At 48.4% G+C, this 17,973-nt stretch overlaps 1 protein-coding gene across 5 annotated transcripts in view; it reads right to left on the bottom strand.

Annotated features, from left to right (window-relative positions):
- Positions 1 to 2,218: 2,218 nt before the first annotated feature.
- col19a1 (collagen, type XIX, alpha 1) overlaps positions 2,219 to 17,973 on the bottom strand; it is a 66,228-nt gene continuing 50,473 nt past the window's right edge. The window contains exons 14-16 of one of the 5 annotated variants that reach the window (XM_030378573.1): positions 11,322 to 11,357; positions 9,702 to 9,737; positions 2,219 to 2,527 (exon numbers count right to left, since the gene is read on the bottom strand). In XM_030378573.1, coding sequence (XP_030234433.1) covers positions 2,456 to 2,527; positions 9,702 to 9,737; positions 11,322 to 11,357 — 144 coding nt within the window. In that variant the 3' untranslated portion in view covers positions 2,219 to 2,455. The remainder of the gene's footprint in view (positions 2,528 to 9,701; positions 9,738 to 11,321; positions 11,358 to 17,973) is intronic. The other 4 variants (XM_030378572.1, XM_030378575.1, XM_030378576.1 and 1 more) reach the window with 4 other exon arrangements.

Here is a 17,973-nt window from a genome sequence, read left to right as displayed (position 1 = left end):
GCAAAGCTTTCTGAAGGGGAGGGGGGGGGGGGGTGGTAATGATCTGAACCCAAGGCTTCTGCTGTGTAAGGGAAATCAATGCTTAACTGACAAAATGATCTGCCACAGCCAACGCAGATAAAGGAGATGAGAGAGTCTGCTACTAAATATTCAAGATGCCCACCCCCCCCCATTTATCAAATGACTGATGTGTTAATGGCGGTAATGTGGGCCAAATTCCCCACCTCATAGTCTGCTGCTGCTTCTGCAGGCTAGTCCACACACAGAGACACACACACAAATAATCATCGCACGCACGCACACGCACACACACACACACACACACACACACACACACACACACACACACACACACACACACACACACACCCACAGGCCCACGCAAACGCACCCACAAATACATGTTGATGGACACGCACGCATCCGGTCACAACAATGAACGTTTCGAAACATTTCCATCATAATAAGAACCCTCCACCATATCCATTGAAAGGCAGAGCCACTATAGTTAATTTAGACCCAATTTAGCCGACGTGAAACCAAAAGAAGATCATGCTAACAATAACCAACTGAGAGTCCCATTACCATGTTTCACGAGGCTTATTGAAGTTGCCCTGCATAATATTGAATCAGACCTATCATTAACCGGACAGGAATCTGTGAAACAAGCCACAGATCCCTGTCATTAAGTTGCCTGATTTCCATTTTGAATTACCCTCTAGACTAGCACGAGGTCCAGGATGGAGAGAGAGACAAGAGCAGTCCGAACCCCCCCCTGTCTCCCAGAATGCAACGCTGCGCTGGTCGGACGCTCTGAAGGCAGAACGCGGCTCTGAATTAACATGCGATACGGTGTGGTGGTGCTGGGGAACAGAAGGGATGGGGGCGCCTGGGTTAACTGAGGCTGACACTTACCGGACCTGGGGGACCTCTGGGGCCGGCCTCACCCTGAAACACAAACCGTGGAGAGCCACTTAGATATGATATGAAATATCATAACAGCATTACATCATCATGATATCTGACCGACCAGTGACAGACAGACAGACAGACAGACAGACAGACAGACAGACAGACAGACAGACAGACAGACAGACAGACAGACAGACAGACAGACAGACAGATAGAGACAGATAGAGACAGATAGCCGGATGGGTGGATAGTTAGATAGATATCAGATAGATTGATGGATAAAAAAATGTATGGATAAATGTATGGAAAGAGATAGATAGACAGACAGAGATAGATAGATAGGTAGATAGATAGACAGACAGACAGACAGACAGACAGACAGACAGACAGACAGACAGAAAGACAGACAGACAGACAGACAGACAGACAGACAGACAGACAGACAGACAGATACAGAGATAGATAGACAGATAGAGTTAGATAGATAGGTAGATACAAGATAGATTGATGGATACACAACTATAGGGATAAATGGATAGAAAGAGATACATAGAGACAGATAGATTGATAAGATTGAAAGATTGACAGACAAACAGACAGACAGACAGATAGACAGATTGAATGATAGATAGTTAAATAGATAGATAGATAGTCAGATGTGTGGATAGTTAGATAGATATAAGATAGATAGATAGATAGATAGATAGATAGATAGATAGATAGATAGATAGATAGATAGATAGATAGACAGACGGACATACAGACGGACAGACAGACAGACGGACAGATAGACAGACAGACGGACAGATAGACAGACAGACGGACAGATAGACAGACAGACAGACAGACGGACAGATAGCTATTCTAACAGTGAGGCGCAAGAGGTCTCATCACTGTCAACCTTCACTTTTTCTCTCACCTCTCTTTCTCACCCTTCTCTCACACCTCTGTTCTCACCCTCCACCACCCCCCAACACTCACTCTCTCTCTCTCTCACACACACACACACACACACACACACACACACACACACACACACACACACACACACACACACACACACACACACACACACACACACACACACACACACACACACACACACGATGCCAGCTCTTAGGAATTGTAAATGAAGGTGAAGTCATCACACATGACATTTGACATTGCCGTGACTCACCCGCTCTCCTTTTGTCCCCCCCGCTCCAGTGGCACCGGGCCGACCCTGTGGAGGGGGGGAGGGGGGGGGGAGGGGGGGGGAGGGAGGGGAGGGAGGGGAGAGGTTAATGACATCGTGTCATCGGCGGGACTGTAAATGTCACTGGAGGAAGGCAAGGCGAGGCAACGCAACTTTATTTATACAGCAGTTTTCATACACAAGGCAGACTGAAAGTGCTTCACATGTAAACATTGTCATACGATAAAATGTATTAAAAATTAATTGATATAAAAGAAAACGTATGCAAAAAATGTGTCAATGTATTCAAGCTAAAGCAAACATAGAAGTCTTTTAAAAGTGTTCAGAGTCGGGGCAAGTCTTAAATCCTCAGGAAGTTATACATACAGCACCCCCCTTCTCTCCTCGGAGGATGGCGTCCCCCTTCTCCCCCTTGTCGCCCTGCGAGGGGAACAGAGCAACGGCAGCACGGTCAACACCACCCCCCCGTCACTCAGCACAAGGACAGGGACCGACAACACAGAAACACACCCAGACAATGCACACATGTGGAGAGTGCTTCATGATACACACGGCCCTATGCACACGCACGCACGCACACAGACATACACACACGTACAATCACGCACACACACTTATATACATACACCGACACACAAAGACACAAAAACCAACACACACACAGACCTACACACAAACACACTCGGACAAACGCACACACAAACACACACAAACACATAGGAACACATACACCGACACACTCAAAGACACACACACACACACACTCACACATACACCGACACACAAGCAGACACACCTGCACACAGAGACACGCACACACGCACCCACACACACACAGAAACACACACAGTGTCAGTCCAACTAAGCAACGGCTCTCTTGAGGGATGAGTGAACAGACATACAAGCGTTACTTATTCCTAATGCGTTGTAACTAGCAGAGTGACGTGCGGCTGCTCAAGCCCGGCTATGGGAGACTTTGCTCTACCCTGTGAGTCATGCGGAATAAATGAAAGACAAAGCTCCTGTTGCATTGCACCATTCCCCCCCATCCCCAGCCTACCTCCCCTACTCTACCTCCGTATCAAAATCATTCCCCAGTCGGCCAATAGATGGCACTTTATGACTGCAGGTAAGCTGTCCTAAAAAGCTTTGTTTATTTCTGTATTTATCTGTGTGGGCACAGATATTTTTTTATTCGATTTCTCTTGATTTTTGTGGCGTGGTACTGTAAGTCAACAAAAGCCAGGAAATTATTATATATTTACTTACTGGTGACTTCACAACAGGCATACAGCATTTTAGCCTCAACACATAATTACCAGCAATTAGACATTGGTGTAAAAAGGGGTAAACACATTTCCCTTGACAGATACTGCGTTGTATACTCTATATTGGTACCTGGGAGCAGGACATTAAGCTTTTTATTCTTTGTTTCTGATTGTAATTGTCAGCACTAAAATGTACCAGCTATGATAGTTGGCTGGTTATATATTCCCTACTGAAGAGTACATTTAGACATTATAATTTTACCCTCAATACATTTTGGGAGAAAAAACTAAGAAGGCGTACATGTATGATGTATGTACACTGATGCCTTTAAGCAGAAAGAAATGTATATTTTGGACTAATGTATTTGGACTGGGAGTTTCAACCTATAGATGTACTCCCACCTCCCTCCCCATAGCTCTGTTTCTCTTCTCTCTCTTGCTCTATCTCCTTTTCTCCATGTGCGTCTCTCTCTCTCTCTCTCTCTCTCTCTCTCTCTCTCTCTCTCTCTCTCTCTCACTGTCTCTCTCTCTCTCTCTCTCTCTCTCTCTCTCTCTATCTCTCTCTCTCTCTCTCTCTCCCTGTCTCCCTGTCTCTCTCTCTCTCTCTCTCTCTCTCTCTCTCTCTCTCTCTCTCTCTCTCTCTCTCTCTCTCTCTCTGTCTCTCTCTCTCTCTCTCTCTCTCTCTCTCTCTCTCTCTCTCTCTCTCTCTCTCTCTCTCTCTCTCTCTCTCTCTCTCTCTGTCTCTCTCTCTCTCTCTCTCTCTCTCTCTCTCTCTCTCTCTCTGTCTCCCTGTCTCTCTCTCAATCCCTCTCTCTCTCCAACACTAGCAGACAATTCAGACAGGAAACCATTCCTTTTCTTTCCACCATAAAGATTATTGTTTTCTTTGAGAATCGGTTCCATTGATGGATAGAGATAGAAACCTTTCAGCACTGTTTGGGTAAACTGTGCTGAGATAGAGAGAGAGCAAAAGATCGAGAGTGAGAGAAGAGAAAGAGATAGAGACAGCGAGACAGAGAGACACATACACACACACACACACACACACACACACACACACACACACACACACCCACACACACACACACACACACACACACACACACACACACACACACACACACAGACACACACACGATAGACAGTATGGAGGGGGAGGAAATAGGAAGGTAATAGTGTATTTTTTCAAAAGACATGCCCACAATGCTTTGCGGCACAGAAAACAGAAACTGCAACTGCAACCGGCATCCAATCCCATCCTGCCCGAAATCCCCCCCCCCCCCCCCGCCCCCGTTGTTTCTTCTCCCTCTCGATCTGACACCCACAGCCGCCGGGATCCCCTCGTCCTAATGGGGTGTAGTCACTGTTTCCTGTTGGCCAAATAATGAGCTGCTCACCATACAGCCAGCAGACTAGCCTCATGTACGAACAGATGGATCGGCCGATTCATATTTTAGGGGAGGCTGCGACTGAAGAGAGGAGGGGGGTGTGTGGGGGGGGGGGGTGTGTGTGATGGGAACAGCGGCGGCAACAGCGAGATTGACTTTGAGCATTAATTGAATCTCACTCAAGCTTTCTCAACCAACGGGGGGGAGTGGCGGCAGGAGGGGGGAGGGGGTGGGTCCCCTGGTTAATCTCTTTAGCGAAGAAAAGACGTGGAAACGTCGTTGATGGGTGAAGTCGGTGAGGAAGTATGGCACGGAGTCACGTGTGTTAAAGCGCCGTATCTCCAGAGGTGTAACATGTTCATTTAATTAAAGGTTATATCGTTATGGATCGGCTGGCTTTTTCCTTTTTTTACACCTTTTGTTTTGGTGTTTTATCAGCGAAGACCTAATTAATCTCCCCCCCGCCACCCGGCCCCCCCACCTCCGTCTCCTTCAAACCCCGACTAAAGGCCACACCTGTTGCTTTCCTTGTTTCAATGCTCAATGCTTCATTATGTACAGTGGGGTAAATTATGCACCATAACCATAGAAATCCTATACTACACAGGAGTCCGTGACCCCATTTCTTTTTCCAGTGTCTGCAGCAGAAGTCAATTTTGGCGTCCAAATCCAATATGTCGCTCAGGCGTTTCCAGAGGAGGAGTGTTCGACGCGAACGTCGCTCAGGTTGTCGACGCGTACATATTGATGTTTACCTCCGGAGTTGTTGCTGCACCAGCAGTTGCTTCCGGCGCTGCCGTATAAAATACATTTCAGCCGACAAAGGATGTTATGTGTGTTCTGTGGCAGCGCGACGGGACTTCTTTAATCTCATTCTTAGATGCTGAGCAGGCACCAGAGCCATTGTGATGGCGTTTTTTTGTCCGTGTGTTTTTATCATGATCGTTGTGTGTGGAGAGAAAAGGGATGAAATTGGCCACTTATGGATTCAAACGAGTTAACGTCAAAAACCCAACCCTCCACCCTCCTCGTCTGGCGACGGTCATACATCACACTCTTACAGAGAGATGGTGAACATCTCCAGAATACATACTCTCAGACGAGATGGAGACAGGGGGAGACAGACCTCCAAGGCATCGCATTAGCACGCCGTTGGAGAGGGAGAAAAGAGACACAGAGAGAGAGAGACAGACTGACAGGAAGAGAGAGTGAGAGAGAAACATACAGAGAGCGGGAGGGACAGAGAGAGAGACAGAGTCAGAGAGAGAGAGCGAGACAGAGACAGAGAGACAGAGAGGGAGAGAGTGAGACAGAGAGAGACAGAGAGAGACAGAGAGAGACGGAGAGTGACGGAGAGAGAGAGCGAGAGACGAAGAGAGACGGAGAGAGACAGAGAGTGACGGAGAGAGACAGAGAGAGACAGAGAGAGACAGAAAGAGACAGAGAGAGAAGAAGAGAGACAGAGAGAGAAGGAGAGAGACTGACAGAAAGAGAGAGTGAGAGAAACATACAGAGAGCGGGAGGGACAGAGAGAGAGAGAGAGAGTCAGAGAGAGAGAGAGACAGTGACAGAGAGTCAGAGAGAGAGAGAGAGAGACAGAGAGGGAGAGAGGGAGACAGAGAGCGACAGAGAGGGACGGAGAGTGACGGAGAGAGATGGAGAGAGAGAGAGAAAGAGAGAGAGAGAGAGAGAGAGAGAGAGAGAGACGAAGAGAGACAGAGTGACGGAGAGAGACAGAGAGAGACAGAGAGAGACGGAGAGAGACGAGAGAGAGACGGAGAGAGACAGAGAGAGACAGAGAGAGACGGAGAGAGACGGAGAGAGACGGAGAGAGACAGAGAGAGACAGAGAGAGACGGAGAGAGACAGAGAGAGAGTGATTTATGGGGGAGACATCCCGGGGACCAACCCAAAGATTACCAACGTATAAACAACACAGCCGGGACTCAGCAGTCTACGGCTGAGGGATGAAAACGGAAGCTGAACACCTGTGTGTGTGTGTGCATGTGTTTGTGTGTTTGTGCGTGTGTGCGCACGCGTGTGCGATGTCTACGGATGATATGTCGCCTTTGAGACACCTTAGGTCGTCAAACTGCAATTAAGGCCGCGTGGGTCCCTCCTCTCCGTCGCTCCATCAATATCCGGGGCCCCTCTGTCAGAGCTGTTTGGGAGTGTCGGTGGGAGCCGGCGTTATGGAGATGTGATTCATGGCAACTTCTTTCCTCTTTCTCTTTTTTATTTTTTTGCCTGTCCTGTTTTTTTTGTTTTTTTTTGTGTGATTTTTTTTTTCCTACTTTGAAGCCTTCACAGCCCACTGACTGAGAGAGAGAGAGAGAGTTGAGCTCACACCCACAGCTGTTACACAAGCTGTAGTTTAGTATATCTCGGCGCTTTTTTCTCTTCTCTTTTTCTTTTTCTTTTTTTTTCTCCCGGATGGAGCTTAAAAAAAAAATGCACAAGGGGAAAGCCAGTCAGTGAGATGTGGGGGAGAATTACTGATGGCGTTCCTCCCTGATGGTGGTTTTTTTCCTGACCATGGAAAACTGTGTGTGTGTGACGTGTGTATTTGTGTGTGTGAGCATGTATCTGTGTGTGTGAGCTATTGTGAGTCTTTGTGTGTGTGTGTGTGTGTGTATGACCATGCGTTTATGTGTGTGTATGTGTGTGTGTGTGTGTGCGCGCGTGTTTCTGTGTTTCTGTGTGTGTGTGCGTGTGTGCGTGTGTGTGTATGGGCATGAGTTTGTGTGTGCTTGTGTGTGCGTGACCATGTGTGTGCTTTGCCATTCCTCTCACGGGTAATGGTGATTTAGCCTCGTTTTACGGCAGTCAGTCAACACATATCAGTGTAAATTACTCCATGGTGTATATTAATATCATCATGTGTGTGTGAAATGGAAAGTGATGCGGTGGAACCAGAAAACACGTCTCCGGGGATAAACAGGAAATATAAAATAATAATTCATCCATCCATCCTTTATAACCTCTGGGTGCAGCGCCGGTTCATGCTGGCATGCATTTTTTATGCAGAGTAAAATGTAAAAGCCTGGTATCTTTAGGCCTAGCCTGAGCAACACCTCTCACTTTTTTGCCAAATTGACCACATTAAGGGGATGCTAAAAAGCGCACAGAGAACAGACCTCCGATCAGATCTGTTCTGCCAAGTCAGGCCCGGGGAATTACAGTTGGCATTTACAATTCGACTCTAATTCAGGTGAACATGGATGAGGCTGCATTTCAGGGATGAATGCTACAGGGATTTACCACAGGGGGGGTGGGGGGGGGGGGGGGAAATAACAGTGGAAAACAGGTGCAGTGGGAGCAGGAGAGTGTAGTGGTTGGGGATGTGAGCTCAGCATTGCAGCCACAACGATCCCAGCCTAGCATGAGGCGTCCTTCAGCAAGATGCCTCTAGCCTTCACCTGCGGGTTTATCACAAAGATCAACTAAAGAAATAAAATCTTTTGGTTTGGATAAAGAACCTCCGTTAAAGGACATAACAGTTACATAATAACAAAACTCCCAACAACTCAAGCCGGTGTCGTGCCGACTTGAGGCCAAAGTTTGGTATTCAGGAACCATTCATTCGGTGCGTCCTCCTGACAGTTCAGTTCCTCTTTCAAGGTTTGGCCGTCCCCCTCCTCCTCCTCTTCCTCCTCCTCCTCCTCCACCTCTGGGCCCAGGGAGACCAGGAGGAGGAGGAGGACGAGGAGGAGGAGGAGCAGCAGTAGCAGCTCGCCACTGACCCGGGCCAGACTCTGGGGCGCAGACACCACGCCTATACATCATCAAGCCAACAGCTTCGGTCGAGAGAGAGGTTGTCCACCCTCACACAATGGCTCTGTGTCTGGGCCCCGTCGCAAGTGGGCCACTGGGGGGGGGGGGGGGGGGGGGGGGGAAGACACGAGGGGGGCGAGTGAGTATGGGGTCAGGAGGTCAGGACGCTGGGACGTTGGCAGGTGTGGCGGCATCGGTGTCAGTTTGAGGCGTGCGAGCGCGCGCGTGTGTGTGTGTTTGTCTCTATGTGTGTGTGTGTGTGTGTGTGTGTGTGTGTGTGTGTGTGTGTGTGTGTGTGTGTGTGTGTGTGGGGGGGTGGGGTTGGGGAATGCGGGCAAGGAGGGGGGGGGGGGGGGGAGAGAGGGTGGCGGTGCGACGGAGGATTCCTTTTCTTTCTCATATTTAATGCCCCTCTGGTGAGCAAGAGCACCCCTGGGATTCATAAAAATGATTGTGTACCTTTTTCTCTCCCTTTGCTCTTTTTCTCTCCCACTCCCCCCCCTCCCCCCCCTGCCCCCCCCCCCCCAACACACTGTACATTACGGCCCATCTGTCGGTGTGTGAGCACGCGCAGCGGGGCGTGCTGGCCTGGGAGGCGGCGAGGAGGCGCAGGGAAAGCTATTTAATTTGCACAGGAGATTGGATAAAATCGACTGCAAGGTGCCCCCCCCCCCCCCCACCCCCAACACCTCACTTCCCCACCCCCTCCCCCCTCCAACCTCCACACTCCCAAGCGGGGGAGGAAGACTATGTTATTCTTCCTCGGGCCCCGACAAGAAAGACGTGAGTCAAGGGCACCTGATTGGACGCGTGGCCCCCGCGATGCGGTTGCCGTGGCGAGGAGCCGACCCCCCCCCAGAACCCTGGCTCGTGGATCACCGGTGGAGGGGGGGGGGGGGGGCCCGGTTGGGAGAACGCATCGATGCCGGAGCACTGAAGGTTCCCCAGGCTTTCAAAGGCCGACGGGCGCCCACTGATCTTGACATTTGTCTCTTCTCCCTGCGTAGTTCAGCGCGCGAGACAAAGCGCGCGAGACCAAGCGCCAGAGAGAGCGCTAACAACACGGAGATGAAACGCGCGGGGGCCAACATCAGGGGGCTGGAGCAGCCTGATGCCGGTGGCTACGACGGTGGCAGTGAGTGGGAACTACTTCTTATTGTCATACCTTGACGGTTGCTCCGGCAGACACTCCAGACGAACCCTGTGATGAGAGAGAGACATTCATGAGATCAGTCAGGGCAACGTTCCGCACCGAGCGCGGCCCAGAAACAAAGGGTTGAACAACACTCGAAATAAGATACTCAAACACTGGCGGAGCACTTGATTATACGGGGGAACGCTCGGAAAAAAAAACGGAACGGCACTCCAAAAGTACTCCAACTTTGAACCTCGCCGTAACAGTTCTGTTCTCCCGCCTCTCACTCGCGTTATTTTCATGTTTCATATTTCATACATGGCGAATGATAATTACGGGGCCACGAGGTTATTCATGTACCCCTCGTCCGTCTTCCATTTTATTCCCCTTTCAAAAGGCACGATTCACATTCGACCTTGAGGAATTAACTTCTAAACCGTCAAACGCGGTCGCCCTGCCCAGCGGAGGGAGGGAGGGGGCGAGGGATGTACCCACCGAGCGAGCAGCCAGCGACTGTATCGCTGTGTGTTTTGAACGGGTGATTTAGCCTCTGGGATCCAGCTCAGCAAAACAAGTGAATCATAAATGCCAATTCGCGCGGAAAGGGAGCGGCACTGGCGCGTGCCATAGGTATTATCGAGACACTGCCATTTAGAAAATGTCACACCACCACCGCCACCTCCTCCACCTCCTCCACCCCCTCCTCTTCCTCTCTCTCCTCCTCCTCCTCCTCCTCCTCCGTCTCCACTTTGCCTTTTTCCGTCTCCCTCCCAAGGCTTGCCGCCCTCCAACTTTTATGAGTTATTAAGAATGGAGAGGATTGGCCTGATCCAGGGGGGAGAGCTTAGCAGTCAGTGGCTCAATTACCCTAAAGATAATTGAACCCACAGAGCATAACGCTGAGAGAGCTCCCGCTTGGCTGTTTCACCGTTTCTACTGGTAATAGAAAATCTCCTTGACGCGATCTGAAGATTAATCAGAGCGACACTACACGGAAATATTGTGTATATCAAATACCGCAAGGAGATATGTGATATAGTATAGTTTTAACGAGGCCAACGAGGTTGTGTTCGTTATGCATCACGACGGTCGTTGTGTTGTGTTTCCTTTGGGCCGTTTTTTTAATTGGGCGAAACGTCATGTTGCGTGTTAGTACTCCAAGGTCTCGTTATCGCCCTCATGACCCCATGAGCCCAACTCGATGGACACGTAAAGAAGTAATAAATGAACACCGAACGACATCTTAAATAATCAAAGATTACATGGTCAACAGGCCCTCACAGGCAAACTTATCACACTTATGAATGGAAGCTTGCTCGGGAGTCGGCTTAATACACCCCCTGCGGCTACCATGAATAATCTAATCTTCTTATAGCAGAGCGGGGGGGGGGGGGGGGGGGTGAATCACTGCCACAGTTCAACACATCTACATTTCACATACACGTCTCGGAATGGCACTATATGAGACAAGTACGCCCCCCCCCCTCCCTAACCACTTATTCCGCCGTTACATAAACACATCATCTGCATTCTCCACCGTGATGCATGTGGCCCGCCGATGACCTCACTGGAAGACACTGAGGAGGTGAACGCCGTCCTCTCAAGTCTCGGAGCGACATAAGTCTGTTTGGTACGTGTGTCAGTACTTACCGAGTTGGTGGGATCCCCGTTCTTTCCTCTTTTACCCTGAATGAGAGAAAAAGACAACAAAAATAGACATAGTAAGACATGAGAGGATGATAGGGTGAGAGGATGAGAAGGTGAGAGGGTGAGGGGGTGAGAGGATGAGAGGGTGAGAGGGTGAGAGGGTGAGAGGGTGAGAGGATGTGAGGATGTGAGGATGAGGGGGTGAGGGGGTGAGGGTGTGAGAAGGTGAGAGAGAGAGAGAGGGTGAGAGGGTGAGAGAGTGAGAGGGTGAGGGGGTGAGAGGATGAGAGGGTGAGAGGGTGAGAGGGTGAGAGGATGTGAGGATGAGGGGGTGAGGGTGTGAGAAGGTGAGAGAGAGAGAGAGGGTGAGAGGGTGAGAGAGTGAGAGGGTGAGAGGGTGGGAGGATGAGGGTGTGAGAAGGTGAGAGAGAGAGAGGGTGAGAGGGTGAGAGAGTGAGAGAGTGAGGAAGAGCATGAGGAGGAATCCCCACCACGAGGCAACAGACGCGGCCGTTAAGGCTGCCGCTGCACTCATCTAATTTACTTTTAATTAACAACAAGAAAACAGCTTAATTGCTGCACCCTGTGTGGCCCACCACTCTTTGTATCCCCCTCCCCTGGTTTATCACTTCCCGCCCAGCTGTGCCAGACCCAGGCCACATCAATCAAGCCCAGAGCAGATACCAGTAGCCAGCCAGCACACCCGGGCACCTGTTGCGTAGCGTAAGCACGTGATCCCGGGAATACCGGGGTCAGGACGGAAACACACTTTAGAAAACTCCCCTTTAACGTTTCTCCAGGAGCCAGGACTCATACGGATACACAGAAGGGAAGGGATTTGCTCGGAAATCATCGAAGCTTTGTACCGCCGACATCTAGACGAGACGTGAGCTGTTTTCCTGAATCCGAGCCAAAGTTTTCTATGATTCAACTTTCAAAGATTGTGTTTCCTCCTGGTGCAGCGCGGAGGGGATAGGACGCGCACAAGATTAGAGACGTATCCTAGGAACGGGCTGTGGACCACTCATGCCGCAAAGTGCCAGGGCGTCCTCTGGCTTCCATACACACACCACGGCGAGATGTGAAAAATCAACTCAAGTAGGAGAAGAAGATATTCCGGCCAACTTCAGTTTGAACCCATAATGTAATCAACGACACGACATCCAAACTACGCCCCAGGAGCCATTCGCTTTAGTTTCCAGCGGTGATATTGTGGAACCGTGATTTCGATATTAAATTGTGATGTTCCGAGGGCCGTGAGCATAGGGTTGGCACAGCAGAAGGCTTTCTTCTCCCTGCAGAATAAGAGGAGGCTGTGAGGATTTTGATTTGAGGACGGGATCTCTGGCTGATGAAAGCGGAGCCGGGATTAAGAGGGCAACAGCAGACCCTCTCCTCTGACACGCTCTGTGTGAACAGGCTTTGATTAGCCGCTGAGGACGAACCAACCATAACATCCCTCCGGCAAACACACACACACACACACAAACACGTGCGCGCACGACACACACATGCACGTGTCCACGCATAAACGTGCACACACACAGGACAAATAAGGAAGGAACTACTCTTCGAGTTTCCTTCAAATATTATTCCTAGAGTTTGTGTGTGTGTGTGTGTGTTTGTGTGTGTGTTTGTGTTACAATCTCAGATAAAATAGGGAGCATTCTGTTTTTATTAGAAAACATTGCATTATGCATTTTCAAGGGGGAGAGCAAAACATCAAAAGTTCCCACCAAGATTCAGATGATATTTCCGGCCATCAAAGGGCTGCGCTATTGAGGCCAATAAGTATATATCATGCACTTTAAAAGTGCCCTCCAAACCAAACGACACGGTTATTATGGTCTGGAAGGACAATGACCGGCTGCCACTGCGCGCCGGCTGGATGATGTGCTGCTGTGAGTGTTTACCCTGGCCTTAGCCCTCCCTGCTCCCTCCCCTTTAGCCCCTGAACTCCAGGCAACACGCGCTGATTACATCGATATGTGTTTTAGGCTAATGCATATTTAATAGGATATTATTCCAAGCAGCCTATGAATAATGCAATCCCCCATCAATTCCTTTTCGCTTTATTTAACCATGTTTGCCCTTAAATCTCCCTTCATCCCCCTGTCATTTACATACCAATTTGAAGGCTCACACATTCCGGGGCAATCATCCAAATAAACACCGGATGGGGTCAAGGTGCACGGACCCAGTCACCGCAGAGCAAACGGGACCGTTTCCAGGCACTTGTTTTGATCGTGCGCAGTGCTTCGCTAATACACCTGCACACATATATACACATCTGACATCTGGTATGGCCGAAAACACCTCTCCAGCATGGGATGTGATACAACGGTTTGCTTGACCCTGCGGTGACTCTAATCATTTATCTTGGATGCCCCTGCGACTTCCATTACAAACTAAATAACTCTTCCTGGTTGAGGCGGTTAAATATCGGAAAACCCATCAAAAGGGCTTTTATTGTTAAAACGTGTTGTGCGTGTATGAGCGAGAACTGTAGATGCACGTATACTGGGTTGATCGCCGCTGTGTCGTTCAGCTTGAACAAACGCAGCATCAAAGCCAAATCAATGGGAGCAGGTTGCCAGCTAAAATGAGCAGTAAAAAGTGGAATATTAACACAGGGTCTCGTGTTCAGTAAAATATGGACTTCACAGTGTTTTTTCAAAGAAATCGCCAGTGCGGGTGCGTTTCGTTTAGCTAATGCATTTAGTTTATGCATTTGTTGGGTGTGTTGTCATGGCTACCCTATCAAATGTTGACGTTTTGATTCACTTCAATACACCTGTTCATGTCCAGTGCACCTTTGCACAGATACAGAGAAGCATCAGAAATATTATTATTATTTTTTTTTTTTTTGCAAATCAACTGTGCAATCGGTGTGTTATTGAAAACGACTGAATGACTGCCCAGCCCTGCTTTAGTCCACAGTCTACTGTCTATTTGCAGTGGAGGATGGAAAGAACCACGAGACGGATGGTCGATCAAAGCCCTCCTTCTTTTTCTTACTATTGCAGGAAGGCTATTTTATAGTCAATCTGTTGTTTGTCAAACTGGGATTTGAAAATTGGTGCACAAAAGATGAGGAATTGTTCTTTTTATTATTCTGAACTGGAAACACATAGCTCAGTCCCCGGACTCGCACAAGTTTGAGTTGGGTGAGAGAGTTGATGCACTATTCGAACAACCTAGATCCCATTACATCACATTTATAATGCACAACAAGCCACTACTTTATAATATTTTTTGTCAATGGTTGTAACAGAATAGAATACCACAGAAGTTATTTCTTAAATTCAAAACTTTAAGAAATCCCTTCTGCATGGCGGTCTTCTGAAGGGACAACATAATCCTTGCCCAAAGCGGTTGTCCCTTAAGCGTGACAAAAAATACAACAAATTATAACATATTTGATCTCAGTAAATACAGATGAATGTCAACCAACTGATCTACAAATGTGTGTGTGTGTGTGTGTGTGTGTGTGTGTGTGTGTGTGTGTGTGTGTGTGTGTGTGTGTGTGTGTGTCTGTGTGTGAATTTGTGTGAGTGTGTGTGTCTGTGCGTGGTTGTGTGTGCGTGTGTGTGTTTGTGTTTGTGCTTGTGTTCATGTGTGCGTGTCTAGAGATGAATGTAAACCAACTGATCTACAAATGTGTGGGTGTGTGTGTGTGTGTGTGTGATTGTATTTGTGCGTGTGTGTATGTGTGTGTGCGCGTGTGTGTGTCTTTATTTCTGCGTGTGTGTATGTTTGTGTATGTGTGCGTGTGTGTGTGTATGTTCTGTATTTCTGCGTGTTTGTGTGTGTGTGTGTGTGTGTGTGTGTGTGTGTGTGTCTGTGTGCGTCAATGTCAACGGCACTAAACACGTGATAAACTCTAAATTACATTTGCATACCGTAATTGATTTCAAATTTAACTTGACATTGAGGTCTATCTTTTCGGAAACTTGCTTGGCAATTGTCATGACAAATCCCATCTTATGAAATGGTTCATGCACCGATTGGCTGTTGCTGGAGCAGCACATAAAATCAATTTCTACTTTGTTAATGACATCTCAAGGGTAAGACAGTACAGCTAAAATGGAATTGGTACAGGGACTTCACTTGCTTACAAGACCATTCTCCACCATATCATCTGCTATATTATCTGTCTATGAACAATGTGTGCCACAACCCTATGAAGTGAGTTTTCATGCCTCGCTCGAAAGAAAACATATTTTCACTATGGTTCAATATCACAATAGAGGCGCTTGATTGACTTTGGTAATCATACCAGAACAGGCATTCCACTGCATTATGAAGTTCTGGGTCCCAGAATGTCACCGCGCTCCACAAGTATGGTTGCTGGTTCCTTTGTGTTGCATTTCTTCCCCGATTATCTTTCCATTTTTTAGTTTAGTTTTCTAGTTAGGAACACAGACATCGCCTTGGTATATCAGCCTTAAGGAGTGAGGGCAAGAGCAGTGACTCACAGGAAACAGAAGAGCAAAAGAGATGTGCCAGTTTCACACCATGGTCAAAACCTGTCTCTAGGCAACAAGGCAACATGCTAGCTAAAGTTGAAACTTTTCCGAACCTTAACAACCGGGTCAACTGAGACCAAGCAAGAGGACTTAGAGATGTCTGGAAACTGTTTCAGTGGACAAGCTGTAGGCTGAACTGCAGGGCTCTGTGTGACTGTACGGTTGCAACCCGACAAGGTGCTATCGCCGTCTCATTCATCTCCCTTATCTTTTAGAACATCTCCTTAACCCCTTTACCTCTTCCCTTCCCACTCTGTCTCTCTCTCCATCTTCTCTCTTTGTCAATCAAGCATTCCCTCTCTCTCTCTCTCTCTCTCTCTCTCTCTCTGTCTCTCTCTCTCTCTCTCTCTCTCTCTCTCTCTCTCTCTCTCTCTCTCTCTCTCTCTCTCTCTCTCTCTCTCTCTCACACACACACCCATACACACGATCAACCGGTGCCTGTGAGATCACCCCGGCAATCTGTTGTTGCTATGCAACCCTCGGTGTCTTATAAATTTGACAACAACAAGAGTGCTTGATGATAATTTCAACATTGCAGTACAAAGCCCGCCTTTAGGTAATCGCTGTACTTTACAGAAGGGGGGGCTCAACGTGTGTGTGTGTGTGTGTGTGTGTGTGCGCGCGTGTGTGTGTGTGTGTGTGTGTGTGTGTGTGTGTGTGTGTGTGTGTGTGTGTGTGTGTGTGTGAGGTGATGTGATGAGTGACGCATCAGGTAGCTCCAGGGATAAACTGGGCACGGGCAGAAGAATATATGCCCGTTCCGATTTCTTGATTTTGTACCAAAAGCTTTCAACACTGTGCGTCGTGAGGGTTAGAGGGAGACAAAAAGAGAGACCGGGGGAGAAAGTGCGGGCTGGGTCCCACTAACCCAACCGACGGTGGGCTGTGAACATCCGGCTTAATCCACATGGATCCTAGCATCAGCTCTTCTGTGGGTTTTGATGGAGAGCAGGGGAAAGCAGACAGAGCAATAGCTCCTCAAGAGCCAAGTGAATACAACAGAGAGAGAGAGAGAGAGAGAGAGAGAGAGATAGGGGCGGGGTGGGGGGGACGACAGCAGACAAACAAGTATATACGCTTCGTAATCCTCATCCCAAATGTCAACACAGTCTCTGAGACATCCCCCCACGAGTTCGTTTGTTAGACCCTCCCCCCCCCCCCCCCCCCCCCCCCCACACCTGGGGAAAAAAAGAAAAAGGGAAAAGGTCTGGTGATTTAAAGTGGGCAAAGGCGGGATTGTCTCCATTTCCACAGCAGATGCCGTAGGACCGGCTCGGAACGAAGAACCCCCTCGCGTAATCCACCTGACACATGCTCTTGTCAAAGTGAGGTCAGCAGATAAGCCGGCAAAGCCCACTGAAATGAGCAGCATTAGAATCCATCACGGCGCCAACAGCACGCTGGGTGGACCAGTGAGGAAACGGCGGGTTGGCAAAACGGACCGGATGTTTTTTAAAATCGATGAAATTCATCGAGTGAGTAGGGGTAATACTGTTTGCCTTTTTGTGGAGTAAATGTAAAGGTCATCGTGCGGCACGGGGACTCCTGATCGTAATTGAAACTCTAATAGCATAAAAGTTAATGACCAAACTTACAGTTCTTTATCGTAGATTATAATACTCGAATGATAAAATGCAGACCAGGCTACATATTGAGGACATATTGGCCTTGAAGTTTATGAGCTCACTGCTTTTCACTGCTCCAAAGAAGCAACACTCACAATTTATTCCTATCACCACACTCGTTAAAGCCACTGCAAGACTAAAGTCACTTGAAGGTCTTCAAAAGGTTTGAGGAGCAAGCAAATGGGTATAAGCTCATTGCCGCTATGTGTCGATTCATTTCGAATTAGCCACCACACCAAAACATAACACCAAACAAAACTTGTGGACACGTTTACAACACGTATGAGCAGATAATGTATGAGTGATTTCTGTACAGATCCGACAATATCCCTCTTGTGCGATTCAAGGGAAGCCTTGCAATACATGTGCTGCAAACATCGTCTTAAAACGATTAAAGGGACTACATTTCCGACACATCCAAGCCACCACGGCGAGCTCAGCTCTCCGTCCCACGATCAAGCAGTCGGCCCCCGCTTTCCGTTTCACCGGTGGAGACCCATC

The sequence above is a fragment of the Gadus morhua genome, chromosome 15 (assembly GCF_902167405.1).
Source record: "Gadus morhua chromosome 15, gadMor3.0, whole genome shotgun sequence".
In the NCBI taxonomy this organism is placed as follows: domain Eukaryota; kingdom Metazoa; phylum Chordata; class Actinopteri; order Gadiformes; family Gadidae; genus Gadus; species Gadus morhua.
Note: the sequence above shows the minus strand (reverse complement) of the source record. Positions and strands in the feature narration are given on the sequence as shown.